This window comes from Liolophura sinensis, chromosome 13 (assembly GCF_032854445.1).
Source record: "Liolophura sinensis isolate JHLJ2023 chromosome 13, CUHK_Ljap_v2, whole genome shotgun sequence".
NCBI lineage: Eukaryota > Metazoa > Mollusca > Polyplacophora > Chitonida > Chitonidae > Liolophura > Liolophura sinensis.
In genome coordinates, this window is record NC_088307.1 from 19,606,331 (window position 1) to 19,630,578 (window position 24,248).

General features: G+C 39.5%; 1 protein-coding gene across 1 annotated transcript in view; it reads left to right on the forward strand.

The window, feature by feature from the left end:
* Positions 1–23,572, forward strand: part of LOC135480954 (voltage-dependent calcium channel type A subunit alpha-1-like) — a 149,309-nt gene extending 125,737 nt beyond the window's left edge. Inside the window, exon 3 of the mRNA XM_064760885.1 lies at positions 23,314–23,572. Within this exon, the coding sequence (XP_064616955.1) occupies positions 23,314–23,572 (259 nt within the window). The remainder of the gene's footprint in view (positions 1–23,313) is intronic.
* The last annotated feature ends 676 nt before the right edge of the window (positions 23,573–24,248 follow it).

A 24,248-nucleotide genomic window follows, 5' to 3' on the forward strand; every position in this document is an offset into this window, starting at 1 on the left:
CTCCGCCTTTTTCCACACCTTAACATGGACCTCCTATATCATCACTCAAGAAGATCAAAAAAATGTGTTGTGTGAGTGACGTCAGAAGGTATCCTGTTACAACATAATGCTATGTTATCTTGAACATATATGATCCTTTTAATCAAATACAGTCTTTATGCTGAGTTAATACAATAATATGTGTGTTACATTTAACAAAATATTTCACACACTACTTTCTAGCATCACTCAAACGTCTGACTTTCTGTTCACTTTAACAATATTTTTTGATAGTTTTATTACGTACCATTCGTTTAACGAAGGTCCTCAGTGCAACATGACGCGAAATCCTATGTTGTTGCTAACAAAGCTATTGCGAACTTGCGCTTAATGTTTTACTCTTGTCCATCCAACACATCTAGATAAATGATTTCACCAAAATCACTTATTGGCGAAATGAAACAAAAAGTATATTTACTTCATGAAGGAGACAGTACAGTGTCTACCAGAGTCCCACGTAGGTCACATGTATTTAGAGGAACTTTGTCAAACTGACATTCGTGGAAGCACTGGATTACAGTTAGCTATTCCTTGTCAGTACACCGTTAAAAACAAAGGTTCCCCAAGACACCACAGCGGGATCTGTGGCGTGAAGCAATAGAGAGAGATTTGGGGTTTTAAAAAGAACGCTTTCACAAAAGTACTGTAGTTGACAGAATGCCAATGGCCAATTTGTGTATTGATTTACCATAATAATAATAATAATAACCTGTTGACAGAATAACAGGTAGACCGATGACAAAGTCGACATGGCTATATATGGCCTTGTTCTGTCCATTTGAAGTTTCTTAACTAAGTTATGACGAAATATGTATGAAGGATTACCCAACATTCATGGGAACAATTTTGTACTTAACTAAGTTATGGCGAAATATGTATGAAGGATTACCCAACATTCATGGGAACAATTTTGTACTTAACTAAGTTATGGCGAAATATGTATGAAGGATTACCCAACATTCATGGGAACAATTTTGTACTTAACTAAGTTATGGCGAAATATGTATGAAGGATTACCCAACATTCATGGGAACAATTTTGTGCTTAACTAAGTTATGGCGAAATATGTATGAAGGATTACCCAACATTCATGTGAACAATTTTGTGCTTAACTAAGTTATGGCGAAATATGTATGAAGGATTACCCAACATTCATGTGAACAATTTTGTGCCACATCGCACCAATGGTCGGCAAAGTGCCACCAAAGCCTCCTCAACAAGCAAATAAATGGGCTGATGGGCTTAACATCTTGGAGGCCTGACCCCTTGGTGGTGTTTTCAAGTAATTGGTCATTAGATGTGGTGACAACACAACACTATAATTCTAGACCAGCATGATCTAATAAACTGCAATTAGCATCACTGCTGGTGGAGACTTTTCTCCACCAAATTCTCCTTAAAGCTATGATGCTAGGGGAAGTAAAAGATTGCTACCATTTAAGCATTTACATGAACAGTTAGAATAAAGCCCTAAGATACCTAATTATGTTTGGAGATTTGGGCCAGATTTTACAATCGATCTTGAAAATAATTTACAGCAAGTGTAAAATCACAATCGCGGCAAGAACAATGTATCGTTATGTTTTAATTCTATCTTCCATTATTAAATAAGGTATGCATCATTTATGAATCAACAGGAAACTACATTAACTCTTCAAAACGTTGCTTTTTTACGAAATTGAATTGCAAGTGCTCGCAAATCAAATTTAAGTTTTAAATTACCAACGCTCTTGCCATGGATCTAACTCCGACGATTCTAAGCCGTCCATGAAATGAAACATCTAAAAAAGGGGTGATTTTAATTATTGATGAGATTAGAATTAGAGCCCATTAGATGATTGTATTTCTGTGTATATTTATTTCATTGTTTAATTTCATACAGAATTTTTCAAGCTTATATAATGATGGCAGTCAGTTTTACGAGAGGAAAACTTTTGGCTGGTTACTTTCCCACGTGTGAAGTACAAATATGCACTCCATATTGGTAGGTGACAAGTGGTCTTTAATTTTTTTATTTATTTGATTGCTCCACGCTCTGCAGCACCAGGAATCAAACAGAAGCAGCTATAAACTAATGCAACCGGACCACCACTGGCCTAGAATTACTCAAAATGCTGTGTTATGATCACATTTAATAAATATTGATATGAAAGTAATACAAAGTCTAGAGGGTTAAAATCTACCAGCAGAATCCTGGTTTATGCAGGTGTGCAACACAAAAGCCTAATCCTTCGGGAAAACACTGGATTGATTCCGCAGATTGTTTGTACTATAGCGATTGAAAGCCAACCAGTTATAGTTTCGTTGAATAGATATGGCAACTATAACGTATATAGTGTAGAGATCAGCTTCACTTCCCAAACCTGCGGTCTCAAGGGCATTTCCCTTTTTAGTGATGTTTTTTTTTCTTGTTGTTTTTATTTGTATTCGTCTCAAATCATAAATTGATTGAATACCGTTCAATCCAGTGTTTTAGGGGTAATCCTGTTACCCAAGTGAAATGAAGACCCTGATCGAGATTAGAATGCGAATATGGACTTACACTTCATCGCTTTCCGACGACCAGTACGTTTTACCCATTCCTAATTTTTTTCTGGAGAACCCATTCTATGTTTCGTTTTTTTTTCTATCCATCAGTTAATGTTTTGCCGTGCACGGAACTCTGCGGCACTGAGTATAGCTTATTAGATCAAACCTGATGACAGCTGAGGTCATTTATTTTTTCTTAACGTTCACGTTTGACGAGACATTGCCTGTCAGTTATTTATGATCGAATTGCTCTGTCTTCAAAAATGCTCTGTGCGACGATTTGATACTCTTTCTTTGGCTTAATTTATGTGTGGTCAAAGGCTTTTATACTCAGTAAGAGAAATTTCTTTTTGTCAATGAAAAAAAGAACTTTCCTGACACATTATCTAGAGGGCGTGCAAACTGTTTAAGCATTTACATGAATAGTTTGACTAGAACCCTGACTGAGGAAGAAACTTTAAAGAAAATATTCAGCTTGTGATTTGGGGACTTTCATCACACTGCGTACGCACAAAATCATTCTTTCATTCACACTGAAATTCCTCTGAGGGCAAAATACATTCGTCTAACTATTCGACCAAGCAGATAAATATTTCCATTTCATCACAACCATATCCAGAGTCTTCATATTTCAAGCAAAAGTATTAAAATATAGTCAAAGACGTACAGCACATAGAGTAAAACCAGAGCAGTGGCGACAGTGTGATAGCTTGCAAATGATCACGGGTAACCGGTGAAATACACCCTCTTGTCAGTTTACCTCAGTCAGGGTTCTAGTCAAACTATTCATGTAAATGCATAAGCAGTTCGCACGCCCTCTAGCACCATGGTTTAAGCAGAATTAGATACAAAAATGCAGTCATGTTAATAGAAATTCATTAGACGTCACTGGTCTAGAATTACTCAAAATGCTGTTGTCATCACATTTAACAGACAATCACATTGAAACTATGCAAAGGTACCAGGCTCTTGCTATGCAGAATCCTGGTTTATGCAGGAATACAATATAATTAAAGACGTACAGCATACAGAGTTAAACCAGAGCAGCTACCACAGTGAAACGTATTCACTAAAGTAAACAAACCTGGACAAAATCAAACAAACCCTGGACAAAATCAAACAAACCCTAGACAAAATTAAATAAACCCTGGACAAAATCGAACAAGCTACGTCAGGGAATTTACATCCAACGCTAATTATGCAACACTCTCAATCTGGTCTAAAGGGTCACAAAATGAACCGGCACAAAAGGCTTGATCAAAATAGGACAAAAAATGAATGCACGGAAATAAGAAGCAATCAGATTCAAGGAAATCGTTAAATATGGAAAATTTTGAATTTGATCTAAGGGGCAACAAAATGAACCGGCACAAAAAGTTTGATCAAAATGGGGGGGGGGGGGATTGAAAGCACGGAAACAAGAAGCAATCAGAATCAAGGAAATCGTTAAGTATGGAAAATTTTGAATTTGATCTAAGGGGCAACAAAATGAACCAGCACTTAAAGCAGTGAAACTAGAAGAAATCAGAATCAAGGAAGTCGGTTAAGGTACAAGACTTTGAATTTGATCTAAGGGGCCACAAAATGAACCAGCACAAAAACTTGATCAAAATGGGAAAAATTAAAGCACTGAAACAAGAAATAATCAGAATCAAGGAAATCGTTAAATATACAAGACTTTGAATTTGATCTAAGGGGCAACAAAATGAACCAACACAAAAAGCTTGATCAAAATGGGGAAAACTTAAAGCACTGAAACTAGAAGCAATCAGAATCAAGGAAATCGTTAAATATGCAAAATTGTTCACAGATCCCGTGGCTTTTCGAACTTAATCTGAAATATTATAAAACAAACCTGTACACAGAAATTTTGAAAAAATCGGGCAGTATTTGAGGAATTATTGCGTTGAACGAAAGCGTCCTGACTTTCGGGATAGACGGATAGACAGACAGACAAGGGCAAATTAGTATTCATCCCGAAAAGCGATAGTGTGACATGACTAAAAACTACAGCAATACTCGGTTTTGGAATGTATCAGAATGAGACAAAGGCACTTTTGCTCCTCCGTCCACGAAGATGAGAGCTCGAGAAAAGCTTTCCCGTCTGTTGCACACGGTTCTGCTGACAGAGATTATAGGCTGGATGAGTGACTCGGTACTTAAACCTCTGTAGTATTCCTTCCCTCGCCTTAACGAGTCGCTTTAACCTTGAACTGTATCAATAACAACGCGTTTCCACAGGCTCGAGTTTGCCTGGCTACAGAGGTTGCAGTGTACGTTTTCTTCAGCAGTTTATCCACGGGTATGTCCCTGTCCTGTATTAGCGCGTATCGATAACGTAAAAAGCAAAGCGACGGCTCTCCACAGCGATTATGGGATTACTGTTATCTTAGCTGTAAAACCACTGAGCACTGCTTCTCTGTCGGGCATCGAGGGTATACATGTTCCATAGTGGCTACACAGGAGGCACATCTCTAAATGCCAAAAGATTCCATGGTAAAACCTGCTATCTATGCGTCGAAATATTCATTGGTATACACAGTCGTCATTGAAGATGGAATGAATGATTGTGGGTTAACACCACATCGGCAATATCTCAGCCACATCGTGGCGAAAAACGAAGATGGACGTCCCAGGTGAATTCCCTAAACGTTCATCGCTTTTTCCAAGCCATAAAAACATTAAATATTCTTCTCAGATGCATGCAGCGGATTTGTATACTATCATACATAACTACCATCAGTTCCCGCTCTTATATTGTCGTTTCCAATGACACCTTTGACGTCTGTGCATGCGCAGTTTCCATGGAAGACAGGATCGACGTCTGCGGCGTTTCCTTCTTAAAATGTCGGAGCGTCAATTCCCGAAAAGGTAGTCAGCAGGAGAAGGATATATAATTTATATCTCTCTGTTCGCTACTTCCGGAATCCTCGCGCTTCCATGACACCCGTCGCCTGCGTCTTCCAATTCCCCATTCTCAACATTGTCTGCCAATCGTTGTTCTATAACAGGGCCCGCTATTTGGTAGCGGCGTGCTATTTCAGTGCAAGTCGGGCGATTCAAAACAAATCTTAATCCAGACTTCAGGAATATACCAAATTATCAGTTCGTCTCTTCGACCAGCCATCAAGGTAACAGTGACAACTCAACCACCTGTCCACTATACATGCTAAACAACAAGTTTATCACGTTAACTCACCAAATAATGCATCCAGTCGTAATGCAAAAGCGTATTTAGTTTGTCGCAACACAGTCACATTGGTATCAGACATGGGTGCTTGGCTGAAAGCACCTTGTTTACTGATATTTTTTAAGTGATTCAAGGACGGCAACAGTTTTCCGTCATCGAGACTTGTCAGTTGTCAAGTTTGACAATGTTTAGTTCTGTATGTAGGTTGTGCTTCAATCAACATCACCCATTATTACAGCGAGATCGCTTGTCAAAAATATTCCATTGAACACTTTCATGCTAACTATCTAAAATTTTGCAGTAAGCATAGTTATCTTGTATAGTATGGACGGAGTGTCTAGAATCTCTGCATCCTGATTTTATCCGATCTCACATATCTAGGGCTGTATATTCATCGTGTTGAATTATATCTTCACGTTGCATGTATAAGCAGCTAGAGTCTAAGCGTGCGATTATTTTGATTTATTTGATTGATGCTTTTACGCCGTACGCAAAAATATTTTACTTATACGACGGCGGGAGAAAAACGGACAGAGCCTGGGGGAAATCGCGATCATCTGCAGGATACTGGCAGACCTTCCCACACACAGCCCGAGAAGAAGCCAGCATGATCATTACTTGAACTCATAGCAACCGCTTTGGTGAGAGGCTTCTGGGTCATTGCGCCGTGCCGACACGCTAATCACATCGGCCACGGAGGCCCCCGCGCGATTAATGACAATTTGCATATTACACTGTGTAGTATACAGTTCGAATCCAGATTAAATGTAGATTACGCCAGAACATGCCTGGCGTCCTTTCCATCGTCTTTGAAAACTGGTTATTGCTTCTATTTGCAAGGAACAATACTGATATAATTAAGACGTACGGCACAGAGAGAAAAGCCAGAGCGGCGAGGACATGGTGACATCTGGCAAATGGTTCACACGTAACCGGTGAAATACGCCCTCTTGCCAATTTACCTCAGTAGGGTTTTATTCTAACTGTTCATGTAAATGCATAAATAGTTACAAATAACACGCCCTCCTAGCACCATGGCTTAAGCAGAATTATGTCATGAAATGCAGTAATGTTAATTGCTATTGATTAAACGTCACTGGTCTAGAAATACTCAAACTGCTGTGTTGTCATCACATTTAACATACAATAGCATTAAACAATGCAAATTGGATAACGTTTTCGATTGCTGATCAGAAACGTCCATTATTATGCTCGACGGCTTGCCCACGAATGTCTGTTACGACGTCCACACGCTGTATCCTGACGGTGGACACTAGTTAGAGATCGTGTGAGCTGACATTGAAACAAGAGGACGTGTTTGCTGGTGTTAGAATAAATGCTTAACATTGCTGTGTAGAAACAAGAGGACATGTTTGCTGGTGTTAGAATAAATGCTTAACATTGCTGTGTAGAAACAAGAGGACGTGTTTACTGGTGTTAGAATAAGATGCTGAACATTGCTGCGTTGAAACAAGAGGACGTGTTTGCTGGTGTTAGAATAAGATGCTGAACATTGCTGCGTTGAAACAAGAGGACGTGTTTACTGGTGTTTAGAATAAATGCTTAACATTGCTGTGTAGAAACAAGAGGACGTGTTTGCTGGTGTTAGAATAAGATGCTGAACATTGCTGCGTTGAAACAAGAGGACGTGTTTACTGGTGTTAGAATAAATGCTTAACATTGCTGTGTAGAAACAAGAGGACGTGTTTGCTGGTGTTAGATAGATGCTGAACATTGCTGCGTTGAAACAAGAGGACGTGTTTACTGGTGTTAGAATAAATGCTTAACATTGCTGTGTAGAAACAAGAGGACGTGTTTGCTGGTGTTAGAATAAATGCTTAACATTGCTGCGTTGAAACAAGAGGACGTGTTTGCTGGTGTTAGAATAAATGCTGAACATTGCTGTGTACAAACAAGAGGACGTGTTTGCTGGTGTTAGAATAAATGCTTAACATTGCTGCGTTGAAACAAGAGGACGTGTTTGCTGGTGTTAGAATAAATGCTTAACATTACTGTGTAGAAACAAGAGGACGTGTTTGCTGGTGTTAGAATAAGATGTATAACACGGTAGCATTGAAACCAAGCCTGTGAATACACCTCTTGTTGAACTGAGCATTCCGAAGCTCAGCTGTAAGACGGCGGCTCACAGATACAGGCCTGGCCGATCGATCGATGGAATAACGACGTTGTGAACGTCATTAAAAATTAAGGTCCGCTGGCGACACTCTGTTGAGAGAGTGTCAGGCCATCCATTGTAGCTGAAGGCGTTGAAGTTCTCGTTGCCACAGAACCTAGTGTCGTTTGGAGGTGTTTAAATGACGAGACTGGTTCGATTTCCACCGGGTTGGCGAAGTAATAGCCTCCTTTTTTGACACGTAATTCGCTGAACTAGTAGCCATCTTGTCCAGTGTCTTCAAAGACCTCAGCCTTGCTTTCATTTCAGTGGGGCTTCTAGCCTGATGACGCCTCCTGTCGACGTTATATGCGTGTAAGCCTCAACAAACGAGACAGACAAACGACTTCCCCGCAGTCTTAACTTTACGTTTCGTCTTGTAAAACTGATAGACTTTAAACACAAATAAATTTAACTCCTAAGGAACTACTGTTGATTTTTTGGGTAAAACTGTCATCTCCATCCAGAGTATGTCAATGCCTCAAAACACCAAACACCTTGATTGTATATCTTTGAACATATAATAAAAGACTCACAAGAAAGAGAGTTAACCAGAGCAGCGACGACAGTTTGATAATTTACAAATAGCCACACGTAATACAGCATCTTGTCAGTAAGCCGCAGTTAGGGTTTTATTCTTACCCTATTTCGTTATATAGTTGCTCTTGAATGAGATCGAACCGGTGCGTACAAAGCATACAATATAAGCGGGAAATCCGAAAATGTCATGCCATCACCTGTCCACCGTAGAATGACGTTTGATATCAAGAGCCGCACCTTACCTAGTCCAAACAGTGTCAATAGACAGGTAACAGTGATCGTTACCAAAATATCCGATGCAAATAAATATGTTTACATAACGTCTACCTGATTACATGCAAACCCCAATAACCATTAAGTTGCCAGTGAAGTGTAGAAGAAATCTCTGCACAGTAGCATACTTATTACTTAAATGGCAGATTCATGTAGATATTCGTGGATTTGCTATGTTTATAATTCGCTTTCTTTGCGGCGGATATAAGTATAAATGGCATTTTTGTGGCGGATATTGACAATTTTACGGTAGATAACGGCACATTTCACATTTTTTCGTTCTTTATGTGATCAAATTACTAATGAAGCGAACAGATGTGACAAAAGTTTACCCCAATATAGAATGATTGTCAGACATTGCGGTTACACAATTTCTTTACAAGTTGTTAAATACGCGATTTGTCTACTTCAGATGAAGTTTGCCGGGTATGGAATTTTTTGCAAACTTTTAGTGCTTAATTTGAGCAAAACGCCTTTGCGACATTGATCGCATTTTGTTACAAGGCCCTGAATAGTTAGGGTATGTAGTACTACACTGTAACCTGATATCACTACGTACAATACGGTCGAGTGCGGACATCAAAGTGAAAGTAAAACGATCGGCAAAGTAGTACTAATAATTGGCCTGAGCACACACAACAGGTGGAGTACACTGTCACGTGACATTACTACTATGGTCAGTGTTTTTTTTCACTGATGCTGACGGTGCTCACATTGTAGCACTCCTGGGCATGCGCCAAAGAAGTGTAGACGGAATTCAGGAAAAAGTGTTCACTGAACACGAACAGCAGTGAAGCTGATTCTTTTATGTGTGTGGGCAGGGACTGGGGGATGATTATGGTGTGATATGTTACGGATATGCCAAACAGGAATTTGACATATCAAAAATACACAAATGAAAAACAAATTTTTTATTTTCCTTAAGATTTGTTTTCATCATGTTCAGTTTCCGACGTTTCGAATTTTTTTTTTCTCAGACACCAAGATAATTTATAAAGTACAAAGGACAAAGTATCTCCCGCCTTGAGTTCTTTTTTTTAAATCCATTCTGAACCGGTTCCAAGTATAAAAATTTATTTGCCATTAAAATTTACAAAAGATGTCCTTAAAAAATGAATGATGATGCACTATATAACCCGCCCACCATTTTAACTTGGAAATGATTGTGCTCAAACCAGGGAAAAATCCAAGCCACGCAATTTGGAAAAACATGTTTATAAGAAAGGACTTGTAGACTGCCAGCTATATATACCACAAAAATAATGTTCTGAATGTTCGTGTTCCTTGTTTTAGCTAATGTGACATTTTAGGCCATCATATGGCGCCAAATTCTAATCTCCTTCGCTCCAATTCGAGTTAGCTGTATGTGGCTTTGATTGTGTGGGCCCAGTTGTTTTTTTGTTGTTTTTTTTTGTAAAGAACGTACTTCTCAGAAAATCATTGTATTAAAAAGATGTAAAACACTTTCCTTGTCTCACAGATAGAAGCCTTTCTATCTTATTTGTTGTTTATTTATGTTTCTTCACTTCTACCACGGCCGATGGTCGTTGGTTTCCCTCGTGTTCTACCCAGTTTCTTCCCATAATAATGCTGACCGCGGTCGTATAAGTGAAATATTCTTGGGTACGCAGTAATAAATCACTTGTACCATGATGACCAGTATGCCATAGGTGGGAGAAACGGGTGCCAGAAATATACCACTGACCTTTGGCAAGCTTTACTGGATTCGAACCCGTAATTCGAGAGCTGTTGAAGAACCCATTGGTCCCAATAGCCAGCGAGCTACCTTGTGCCATAATGTACATCAATTAATGAAGAATATTTCAACAGACTGAAAATAAACTTTTGTTCTCTTTGCCTCGTAAATTTAATCTGTTTAAATATCCAGTGTGGCGTAGTTGTTCAACATGGATGCATGTACGGTCTTACATTCTCCGGGTTACATGGAATTCGAAACCATTAAAAAGCAAAGTGATCGGTATTATTATTTCAAAGGCAAAAGGTTCAATGCTGGCCTTGAGCAGGGGATTTCAAGTTTTTCACTGATTCTAAATTTTTTGTGTAGAACAACGTTAGTTAAAGACCACTTGTCTTCCACCAATACGTTTGTATAGGATTGAAATATGAGGATTCAAATAAATAAATAAATAAATAAATAAAATAAGAATTTAGAATTTATAAATAAGAGTAAAGCCGTTTATGGCTCACTCTTGGTATACTAGTTTCTATACTAATAACTTTGAAGTATTGGAATTATCACACAAATGGTGTAAGGCGCCTTATGCAGAACCCTTTGGTCAGATTATTGCTACCCATGCATGGATAATCAACAGTGTCAGAACTGAAACTATCCCTGTTGATGCGTAACATCAGAAGTCCATTACCTAGAAGTATGCAACTTCCCCACAGCTAGTCTCCAAGGCACTTCACACTTTTCTTAGATCTCTAAGACATTATATAGCGTATCTGCGGAGCAATGTATTTTTTCTTTCCCTCTATTGCGGAGCAAACCTTTAAGAAACGGCTGATGCATGATGGGTTCCAAAACGTGGTTATGTTGATATAGACTTTAAAAATCACGACAACGAAAAGTTTTGTTAAAGGACAACAGTATCTTTGATAGTAATTGTTTTATAGTTGCTTGAAAATGTGAAAATAGTCAATGGGTTCTTAACTGCATAGAACAATTATCAGCCAAATCGTATGTTTTAAATACGGAGTTTCGCTTTCAAGATATGGCCAGTTCTTTTAGCAGCGGTTTATAGTTAGATGATTCCCATGTTTCAGTTGACAATTTCCACCCAAGAGGTTGACATATTTCTCTACCAGGTGGCGCAAGCATCAACATATGACATAGCATGTGTACTGTGCCGTGGAGACTAGCTGTAGGGGAGTTGCATACCTCTTGGTAATGCACTTCTCCGTCCGCGCTTTGCAATATGATTAAAGACGTACAGCATAGACAGTAAACCCAGAGCATCGACGACAGTGTGATAGCAGGCAAATGGTGATATATAACCGGTGGAACACGGTCTCTTGTGAGTTTACCTCCCCTTAGCACCATGGTTAAAGCAGAATTAGACACAGAAATATACACGATGTTACCTCCAATTTATTGGATGAGACTGGTCTAAAAATGCTCAAAACCCTGTTGTCATCACATTTAACGTACAATCACATTTAAACAATACTTGCAAGAGTAAGTGAAAGCCATGCGTTCGCGATGCCTTGCTGGCAAAAAGCGGTAGGCGGTGATCTCTGATGTAGATTTTCATTAAAATCTGGACACCACTTGCTTCATACTCCTTACAGTGCATGCCTCGCTCTCTAGCTTTCGCTTTACATTACTGCGAACACTAGACAAGCTTGACCCACGAAGCCTGTGAGACGCACGTAGGCATGCTAAGTCTTAGCCTCACCACTTGTGTGTGTATGATGCATTGTTAGAGGCAAGGACTAAGATGGATTGTTTGTGTTTTCTAACATCACTTCCTGTCTCACCAGCGATACCCCAGTGACCTCGGCGTTGTTCAAGATTTCTGTACAAAATTTTCTGGTGGTGGCAGTGATGTAAAGCGCAAGGTAGAGAGCGACGCATGCGCTGTAAGGAGTATGCACTTGCTTTCCACTAATATGACGTATGCCACACGTCGGAAAGTTCTCCAGTAGCTCGCCAGAGGTCGATGGTTTACAACGAGCATTCCGATTTTCTCCAGGCATGTTACTGGCCACAATAGTGAAAATGACAAATTCTTAAGTAAGACGTGAAACACGAGTGAAAGAAAAGAATAAATAAAAATGAAAAGGATCATGCACACAATTGTGATTAGAGATCCTTAAAGCAACACGAATGGGGTTCAAGCTGTTTAAATGAAACAAACTCTAATCAAGCCATAAATTTTAGCGAACATGTGATGCGAACCCATGGCAAAATACACGTACGCTATCAAAACAAGAAAAAGAGGAAAATGCATGAAAACAACAAGAATGTGGTTGGAGTAGCAGCCGATCAGTAAGATCAGCATGATAGGTCTGCATTGGAGCGTTCCGGTGGAGCACATCAATCATATTACACCCTCTCCCCCAACCCCCCGCCCTTAGTCTTTATTCCGCCGCCCGCTTCACCTCCGTCCACACCAGCCAGTCTAACCATCTGTACAAACGTCGATCTTATCTCGCCTGCGTTCCTCATTTTTGGGCACGCCGTTCTGCGTAACCCAACAACGTGGGGGAAACGATTCTGGAACGCACGCGCTGCTGGTGGTCGTGGGCCAAGCTCGCCTAACTCGACGTGAACCGATGCATATGTATAACCCGGTTTGACCTTGTTGGCCTGATGGCAGGAGAGGATACGTTGAGCGGGATGATGATTGGAAGCAGAGATGGCTGGATCGATACGAGCCTGTTATTCTGCAGGAATATATACACCATACCCGAGTTACGCAGCTCGTAATTGCTGACGGAGAGTGCTGGGCACAATAAAAACCCAGATTGTCGTCTAAAGCCGAAACCGCAAGAACGGTCGCTTGTGTCTTTTGGTTATTTGGTAACGCGTCATAAAACTATTCCATTCACATTACAGTGGCTTTCGTATTTTTAACGTAATTTGTACTTGTCGTGGTTATTAGGTCGCTTATGGGCTCCATTCCCATTTTTTCCTCCTTCTAATTTGAGCACACAGTTAATAAGTGAAAATGGCGCCGTTTTTTGTACCTGCTCAGACAAGGTCAGGCGCTGGAATCTTAAGAGCAGAGCCGCACTGTAATATAGTGGTAAGGTCCTTGAGTATGGCTTTAAACTAGAATCAAATAAATGCATAAAGTGACAAGGACTCAAAAAAACTGGAAGATGTGTCCTGATTTGCATCACTTTCTGTTCAGCACATTTCGTAAATCCTCTACGTGCCAGTATACCAATGAAATCTATGAAATATACAGGTACATAGAGACACACATGTACCTTTGTGGCCTGGTGGTTAGCGTGCTAACTTGTGAGTCCAGTTTGTACTGGCTTCCCTCGTACGTGGTCGTACGTGGTCGTACGTGGGAAGGTCTTGCAGCAACCCGCGGAAGGTCGTAGGTTTCAACCTGGCCCTGTCCGGTTTTTTTCCTGCCATAATGCTGACCGCAGTCGTATAAGTAAACGGCGTAAAACATAGATCAAGACACATAAAAATGGGTCTCCTAGTCAGGTTGTTTACTTGAGACTGTAATAAATGGAAAGTGAAACAACGGCAATTAATTCTAGTATGTTGTGGTACTTGAAATGTATATACCATCTCTATATATGGCAGTTGTGTAGCTGTATTATAAATGAATATGACGTCACCATGGACGTAATGACACATTCAGATATCATCTCCATTCACAATGGACGTGCACATGTATTTGCTAGAGGCGACAAAAATGAAGCTCCATATGCGAAATTACAAGCAACAATATCGATGGTAAATGTGTCAGTGTGTATCAACTCATCCTTCCTCAACGCTCATCCTCTTCCATCTTCTTTCCCAGCCTCCCCAGCCATATTTACCTTGTTATTACTCTTATTAACAAACTAGGTTAACGCACTGGCTCGGTCACATGTGTATTTAAAACACTCCTGCTCGATATGGTTTACATATCTGTACGTCACAATTTCACTCGTAACTTATGGTCGGTGGTTTTGACGCCGATTCGCAAACCTCCACCCCCCTCCCCCAAACACCGGTAAAACTGACGGTCATTGTATTTTGAGTGAAAAAACATTGAGTATGACGTTAAGTAAGAATCCAAACAGTAAATAAATAAACTTAATCGTGTACTAGAGTCGAGCAATGATGTCTAATACATTGGAATTAACATTTTTTTTTACCTAATTCTGCTTAAGCCAGGGTGCTAGAAGGCGTGTAATTTGCTACTGTTTAAGTATGTACATGAACAGCTAGAATAAAACCCTAACTGAGGTAAATTGACAGAAGGCCGTGTTTCACAGGTTACGTGTGACAATTTGCAGTTATCACACTCTCGTCGCTGCTCTGGTTTTACTCTCTATACTGGAAGTCATTAACCTGTTGCGTGAGACCTTTCGTCAACTATCACTATGTCGTCTTTGTTCTGGTTTTACTCTCTTTTCTGAGAGTCTTTTATATTATAAGTAGTTAATATGTATATATTTATTTATTTCATTGGTGTTTTATTCAAGAATATTTCACTTATACGACGGCGGACAGCATTATGGTGGGACGAAGCCGGGCAGAGCCCGGGAGAAACCCACGATCATCCGCATGTTGTTGGCAGGCCTTTTCAGAAAGAAGGCAGGGTGAGTTGGACTTTAACCTACACCGACTGCATTGGCTTCTGGTTATTGCGCCGCTACAACCTCGTTTTAAAGTGCATTTGTGCCCTATGGCCAGTTGGTGTTTCGTTCGTGGTAACATTCATGGCTTTTGGGTTGGCTATTTTTTTTTTTTTTTTTTTACTCTCATGACAATTCGGTGTTTTTCGTCGGCCCTCGTCTCTTTCCGATTTACCCATGTTTTCCCAGCCTCCTTGCACAGGAGAGTGGCCGACAAGGGCACTAACCTCAGCGTACGTCTGCTTCCTCAACCATCTCGAGGCCATGATACCTGTGATATGTGTATGTACTATATGATCTGACAAATGCAAACCTATACATTGTCACCGACTCTTTCGCGATGGTAGATCGCAAGGGGGAAAATGAACCAAAGGGCTGTAGATATATATAACGAGACCAGAAGTGAGACTGTGAATAAAACATGACCCTATTTCCAAGAGACATTCGATAACGTAATGTATAACACATTTACTAGCCTCAAGGGAGAATTATGAAGTTATGACAAAATGGTTAGTGCAATATGATACAGAGATCTCGAATATTCTGATGGAGTGACAGACTGACAGATGGGATTCAGGGGACGATCAGCCCATTTTCAGTCTGCTGACAGACTGGCTGCCAGCTGGACTGGCAACAGGAATCTGAACGGGTAGAAGGACGCGCTGAGAGACACGCAATTAAAAATATGGCCTAATAAACAGAGCATATGACCTGCATGAATGATCTAGCTTTACTCTTTTTAAATGTGTATTAAAGGATACATCATATGGTTTTAGGGAAAATGAAGACGATATGCCCCAAAAAATTATTTAAAAAACTCATTTTTGAGGAATATGTTATATTTCTTTATCGCCCCTCTATTTTATGTATATATTCCGTCTGCTGTCGGAAATGTTCGGAAATGACGTCATTGATAAACATATTGAGAATGCGGGACCAATTCGGGCTCTCCCTTCAAAAAAGTTGAGCTATCCCGTTCACGTCACCACAGCAGGCGAGGTAACTTTCAGACTGATCGCAGAGGACTTAGCGAAACTGTAGCATGAAGAAAGGTGCAAGGATTTTATGTACTTTTGTATCCTAGGGTATATGATATACCAAGAAATAAAAAAATAGAAAAAAACAACGCTTCATGTATCCTTTAAAGTATATCATACAATAAATGATGACTGGTAGCAGTAATACCTGGAGTGCTTTCCGCGTTGTCAACGTCATGTGGACTAGTTTACATCATTGGAAATTTATTTCATTCGATAATCCTAATATGGTCAGCCTGTACATAAGCATAAGCATGACTTGATATAAGCAAGATCACTTGCTACAGTCCGTTTAAAACGATGTATCATTAGGAACTGAAATATGATTTTTACCGGAGTTTACCGGAAATAAACTTACCGGGAATATTTGAATACATTACTGAAAATAACGATGACACGCCTGGAAATGCATAATATATATTGGGCTATGCCTTTATTGTAAAACCGGCCTGACCAGTGACAGACAGACGCACCAACCACGCAATCCCTCACTGCGAACTGAATGACGAGATGGACAGACGGACAGATGGACGAATTGACAGCTGTGCTTATGGACAGACTGGCAGACTTAACTCGTGTGGCCCTTTTCAACATAATTTGTTTGGGTTTTCAACGTGTGCCCATTTCCGTGCGTCATAAACGATATAGGCCACATAATTTCTTCGGTGCAAATTTTTATTCCTTACGTCCTCACAGATTGTAGGATGTTATGTTAGTGTAACCTGTATACATTCATCTGAATCACGATGTCGTCGATGTTGTTGCATCAAAGTTACACAGGCCTTATGTAACGTCTAACAACGACTGATCAAAAACCCACATCCCAACTGCTAGGATATGAAATTATATTCCTTCCGGCCCACCGTATACATAAATTTATTTGCAAGTGTAATAGCATTATGCAATAGATCATATTGCTCTGTGTGTACGACTTCGAAAGATAATGTTAAGCCACATAAATGCAAAGCCCTTTGTAATGTGGGGAATGAGATTAAAAACGATTCGATTTCCCCATATATTTATGCCGCCTTGATAAAAACCACCCTACGCGATATGCGCTCACACATCGCTGTGCTGATTAGATTACTGTCACACACACGGACATAAATCAGCTGATGAACAGTGTACCGTTATACAGATGTAGTTTTTTGCAAACTCCAATCTTACATTATCAAAACGATATTTTTATTCTTTTACGATATTCTATACGGTTCAAGAACTGCCAAACCAGGGATACAGTGTTTATGACTGTATAAAACAGTGCACTCGTGAAGACGAGTGAAATGGGATTATGAAATACCAGACGACTGCTGATTAAGTTGTGTCCATTAGTTTGTACCTCGAAAAATGGGCAATGTCATGGATTTCTATCAGGGAGACGGCTAGGTATTTTACGACGTCACACTGTAATTAGCCAAGTGCAGTGGCTTTTTGACTCACAAGCTTTCACAGGATTTCGTTCCCTCGTGGAGGCATGGCAACTAAGCTACCGTGAACAAAGTTTGAGTGGTGTGTTAAACTCTTTCACGAAACAGACTTAAATCACACCTATTAAGCAGTAGATAGTTTGCATACGGTAACCTAAATCAGTAATGTGCTCATTAGACATTTTGGTCTAGATGTCCCAAGTCGTGAGTTCTCCTCTACCTCAGGCCATATATATCCGCTAAACTTTTTCATGCCGCACATGATATAATCAAATAACGATGACTAAATTTCAGTGTAGCATTGTTTGTTGTCAATTTCTGTGACCAGCGCTGCCAGAATAAATGTAACAGCCTTCATTTGTCACAAAAAGTCCCGACTTGAATTTTGAACATTTTTGAGAAAATCTTGAAATCCTCATGAAGTTTCTTTTGTCTGAGCATCTACACTAGTACATATCCATTGCATGATTGGGTCATCGACTGATCTGTATTTCATTATTATTACAATGTGGCAGTCATACATCTAAGTTACATATTCAATAGTACAGTAGTGGCCTTCAGATTTCTCATTTCGTGTGATAAAAGCCGTCAAATTGTCAGATTGTTGTGCATGGATCTCTCCGTGAGTTAATGAGTGGCATGTTAAATAATTAGCATGGTATCAAACATATTTTACCTAATTATGATGCATTAAGTCGGGTGAAAATGATCAATGACTTCCGGTATGAAGATTCCTTCGCCGGATCCAGTGCACAAGCATGCATGGCTACTGCGCATGTCTCTACCTAGGTGACCTCAAGCTTCACCGAGTGAACTCAGCGTTGTGCCGAGTATCACGTGACACCTTGTAAGCCAATGGGCGTCGAGTAGAGTTTTCTCGTTTTTCGAGTGAGAATACGACAATATTTATTCTGCGACATATGTCGAATAGAATCAAGGGCCACAAATAACAGGTCGACACATCCTCTAGACATCTAAATGGAAACTATTGGTTGGTCGCCCAGGTCAAAGGTTCGAATCCAGCCCTCACTGGTTTACCCCTTGGTTTTAGTTTGGATATTTTTTTCTCGGGTAAGTTGCTAGGTGCCATGGTTTCCTGTCGGTATTTTCCAGCCTAACCGCCATTTTATTACTGCAATATATTTATGGAGTAGAGCGTAAAAATAAATAAATAAATGTTCATAATAGTATTCAAATGAGCTCAAGTGACAATGTATCTTACAGAATTCTTCGAGCCCAAGGTAAAACAAGCGCAAATTCGCCCTATGACTTCCTCGTATAAGATTTTCAAACATTTAACCTACCGACAGAAATTGACCTATATATGTAATGGCCGATGTTAAAAGATAAGTTGTCCAAATTTTACAGACAATTTCATTTTTAATAATAAGGTGGTGTCAAGAGAGCTGCTCTTGTCATTTACAAAATCTGTTATTAGGAAGAAATAATCTGAAATGTCGTGAATCCAAATTAAATATATTTATAATTCTTTTGCCATCAACTGATTTCAAAAAGAAAAATGTTATCCATTTATAAAATTGAAATTTTCGATAAAGAATTCACAAGACTTTCTTGATGGAAAATAATTTGTAAGGAATTAAACTATACAAATTAATCAGTCAACCTCTGTATGAAATTTAAGCCCGCCTTCTTCTGAAATAAGTGCCAAAATAACTAATCATCAAACGATACAACTGTACTACATGTAGACCAATGTTTCAGACTTCCCCGTGGTTGTCGCGAGATTTTCATGAACGCGAATACCGTTTATTCAACGTCAACCGACAATGAACGCTTGAAATAGCGTTGTCTCATATATACTCTCAGCATTAACTCAACTATCTGAGTTTGTTTCAAGTTGTGGATATAATCCAAAGGCCTTTTCACGGGATTCACTTTATCCAAACAATTTATTTCTGTATTTCATTTGCACGACGGCGGCCAGCATTATGGTGGGAGGAAACCGGGCAGAGCCCTGGGGAAACCCATGATAATCCGCAGGTTTTTGCGAGGCCTTCTCACTTACGGCCGCAGAGGAAGCCGGCATGAGTTTTCTCCAGACAAGATTGCTGCTTAAAAATAAATTTCAGTATTTTCAAGAAATTATAAAAACGAGATTTTGTAAGCGAAGTGTCACTATCGATCATGATGCATGACTTAAAAAGCGTCGATTGTCGAAAACATTTTGAAATGGTGTTCAAATACAATAACGTCGAAAAGTTTACTCCACATTGTCATTTAATCATTAATATTGTGCTGGCCTGTCTCTGTCTGCCTGATCTCTAAACCTACATATATTCAATGGAAATTCATGAACTTTTGATGAGATGATCTTTTGGACTCACGCATGCGCATTGTAGCCTTTTCAGATCTAGCCTTGTAGTATCCTGAATATTTTACTAGCTTAATTTCCTTAAAACACTGTAGCTGTATTTCTGGCCACCATATCCCTATCCAACACCTATATCCAAAGGAAATTGATTAATGTGGGTTGAGAAGATCTTTGCTTGGATTAAGATAGCTGTCTGTCTTAATCCCAGGTTCTTGTGACTCGTCTTTTGATATTTTCGGACATATTCTTGTATTAATTTGCATATTAATTACCTTAGTTTATGGCATTCTCGCCATTTTTGTCACGTCTTCATCTCAGAACCTATTAAATGGAAATGTGTGTAGTTTTGAAGAGATGACGATTGTGACTCTTAAAATTTGGTCTTTTCAAATCTGTACATAATTTAATTTTTAATTGTAATGTGTTAAAGTGTTCTAGGAGTTTTGTCCCTTTAAGAACCTGTTAAAGGGACATTTCTGAATTGTTGCTGAGATGGTCGTCTAAATCTGCGTGAAGTATGAAGAGCTTGGGAAAGCTTTAAGTCCTCTCAGATTTCATTTCTTTTTATTGTATATTCAGTATAAATCGGATAACCATGCAGGATTTTATACAACGGTGCCTCGCCATAGAGTATAATAATGACGGCGGTGTGTGCTAAAATATGTAGAAAGATAATGATTGAAAAGGGTACATCAGAAAATCAACCAAACCAATGTATACGACGGCGCGTAGCTATGGAACATAATAATGACAGCGGTGCGTGCTAAAATGTGTACAATGATCATAATTGAAACAGGGACAACAGATTCGAAGCTAATTGGTTGACAACAAAAAGAGGGGGTCTTTATAAATCTGTTGTTTTGTATGGTCACACATGGTGCAAACGGCTGGCATTATGTATATTTTACGGCACACAAAAGCAGCCAATCAGAGCGCATGTAAGGCATTTTTAACTTTTTTATTTTACAGCAGCCTATCAGATTCCGTTATTTTTCCTTAAGACATTTACGTAATCACAGTGAACTTTTAAAAGGTTTCTCTAATGTGAACCATTCAAAATCCACAAAGTTACAGATATCGTCACAAACTCTTTAAACTTGGAAGTCTATCTTAGGATAACTATATATTTACGGAATAATCATGGGGTAAGTTGAGTTTTCTGTAACATGTGGATCATTTTTCGCCCTTTAATATAAAATACGTGTGAATGATATGGGTTTGTTTGTTCGCCACAGAAAATAAGAGTGTTTTAGTAATTGCACATATTGAATTACTGACGAAGGTACCTCTTTATTTTTACCAGCGTGTCTAAACAGGTGGATGCAGTTTGTCTTCTAAAAAAAAACGCGACATACAACAAGAAAGATAGACATTGTTTTTGTTTGTAGTAATTGTAAAGCTACATACAGTAATGAGTACAAGACAGGTGAACAATCCGTTATCTTTTAATAATGGATTCACAATTTCCGAATTTTCAATTTTTACTGTTTTTTTATGTTAATACATGTAGGCGGATGAAAAAGTAACGTTTCTTAAAAAAGAAGGAAAGGATATGTCAAGATATTATTGATGATACTTTTTCTGGTTAACGAAACGCCCTATTTCTTTTCGGCTCTACTGTAATCGTTGATTAAATTTAGCGTATAATAACTAATCTCATATTTTTAATAGATTATTTAGTTGTCGATTATTGTGGTGTGACAAGAAATTTGTCCTAAAGGTTAAAATGTGATTGTTGCATGGTAGACAAATGTCCAGGTACTTCAGTCAGTTCACGTGAATGGATTTTCAACTCCGAATAACAATTAATTTGGTAGCAGCTTGAGTAACCGATTCCTATTGTCGCAAAATAGTAATAAAACCAATACCCCTCACCACCTTCACTGCAGCGTTCGACTTACCCTACCTTACCCCTGTCCCATATCTCTACAAACCCCGCCCCCACCCTCCCAGATACGGATTTTGTTCTCTTAATGCTTAACATTTTGTATCAAATATTAACAGGGTATCATGTATAGGTATCGTTGGATAGCTAGTCTGACATATGCAGAGAACATCTGTCGCCTTAGCGGTGAATGTTCCCTCATTGACAGCTGCTGTCATTGACTGACGGTGACACACCGCCTCCGACAAAACGACCCATATTCCCTTGTTTCTCTCAGCAGGCATTCCTCGCTTAAATTAGTGTCATTGATAAACACACGTGCTGGGCTGTGGGATCAAAAACAAAACGAAAAAGGCAGTAAGCTCTAGCTGTTTCTTGTTGTCTGTGTCGGATCGACAGACACAAACACCAAACAATGCTGGGATACGGAGGACAATAACTGACGTCATGACCTCGTTTTAAATAATCGGTGAAACAGCCGATGTGATTGGCTGGCTCTCCGGGGCAGCGGGATTTGTCGATATTTTTCGCTGGCCCTGGAGAGTGCACAGCGGCTGTCAGTCGATATTAGCATAGGCAACACAAGACCATCATCCTGGCTGCATAATGTAGTAGGCCTTTGCTGGCTAAACCAAAGCCGCTGGCTGTATCAGAATAGGGGTTGATAAAACGCTGGGATTCCTCAACCCTATTTCAAGGCATCTACTCTTGACAGTTGCCCAGTTTTCCAGCTTCATCATGGATCGTATACCTTAAAAGTGGAATCGAATTCGTGGAATTCTCCAGGCAGTTATATTTGGGGAGGCCTCCCCTCTGTGAGATCGTGCTTTAGCCTTGATTCCGCACCGGACTGCTTCAAGATCGGGTGATTGCATGGTACACGGGACAACATACCGACTTTCGATTCAACAACGTTGTGAGACGACTCACACACATATATAAATATACATTACGTTTTAGCCTCGACTATAACATCTGCTCCCGTGCGCAACGGTTATTTCATGAATTCCGGTGGATTATTTTTACCTTAATTTTTTCCCTTCTCAGCACAGAAAAATGGATTTGTTGCGTGTCCAAGAGATAGACGGTTAAATAATGGATACCGACACGGTCAACATGGCAACGTACTGTCTTGAGAGTACCTCTAATTTGGTCAGGATCCGATGCGTCATCATAGGACAAGTGTATGCGTAGAAGAAGCGATATGTCGCAACTTACTGAACTCTAGACTGTTTATGTAAATATGTGTCTATGTACTCCGTAGACACTGTGAAATTCATGTGTGTGTGTGGTAACTGTGGTGAACATCGCTAAAAAACCTCAACGAAACCCGAAACAGTTTCGAACCCGCGGCATGTGTATAATCGTTCACCCTCTTTAGAACGTATCATTTCGGGCGAAGTTCCCCCAACTCCCCCCATCAAATCGCCAGGCGACGCCAGTTTAACACTGGTTGGGTGGGATTACTGGATACGTACTGTACTGAGTAACGCTTGTATCTACGTTCCTTATGCTTTTTTACTAACGCCACAATGATGGATTCCTTTGGCAGAATTTCCACGTTTTCATCGGACGGCTGCGGGCGAGATGACGCCGACTATACCACCGGCGCTGACGGCTCGTTACGTCACGTCGCCCGAAAGGCCGCCAATCTCAGTCTTCCCGGCGTCGGGCCAGCCAGCACTCGCTCTCTCTTCATCTTCAGCGAAGAAAACTTCATCCGCAAGTATGCAAAGATCATCATCGAATGGGGATATCCTTTTTGCCAAATTTCCCTTTTTTTCCAGGTGCATAGTTTTATACCTACATAGGTATGTATTACTTCAATGTGTCTATCTTTTTAAGTTTTATTTAGTCCTAACCTGTATTTAGAGGGTACTTGTTCTTCTTTTAATCGCATATATAGAAATGTATTCATGACGTAATTCTGTATGATTAATTCTGCAATAATATACACCTGCATGATCATATTGAAAGTAAAGGCTTTTAGTTTCAATATGTTCTTGCAGGTGTGTATGATTATATTGTTTAAATTTGTATTTGAAACTAGTTAAATATATGCTATAATTAATTACTGTACGTTACGGTAAAGGAAAGAATATATTATGAAGGAACATTAGGCTTCTATAGATATGGTTTATAAACATGTCTGTGCATGGTGATTAGCACTTCAATGGTACCCGGATATACTATTCATGAATATATGGGTAGATTTAGATACAAGTGTAAATACATTTTGATTGGTGAAATGTGGGAGTAGTACAAAAACGATTTAAGTTTAAAAAAAAAGTTTAATGCTTGATATTTCGTCCATGAAACGTTTAACTTTTTCATCGACACCTTTCATCTATTAGACTATAAATGGTCATTAAGTGACAAAAGAAACGAAATTTTGCTGGCAATGTCAACAGCTTTCATATACAGATTTAGTTTTTGGATGCAGTGCTGTCCATTGGCACTCTCGTGAAGTTCCCCTTGGGGACGTGC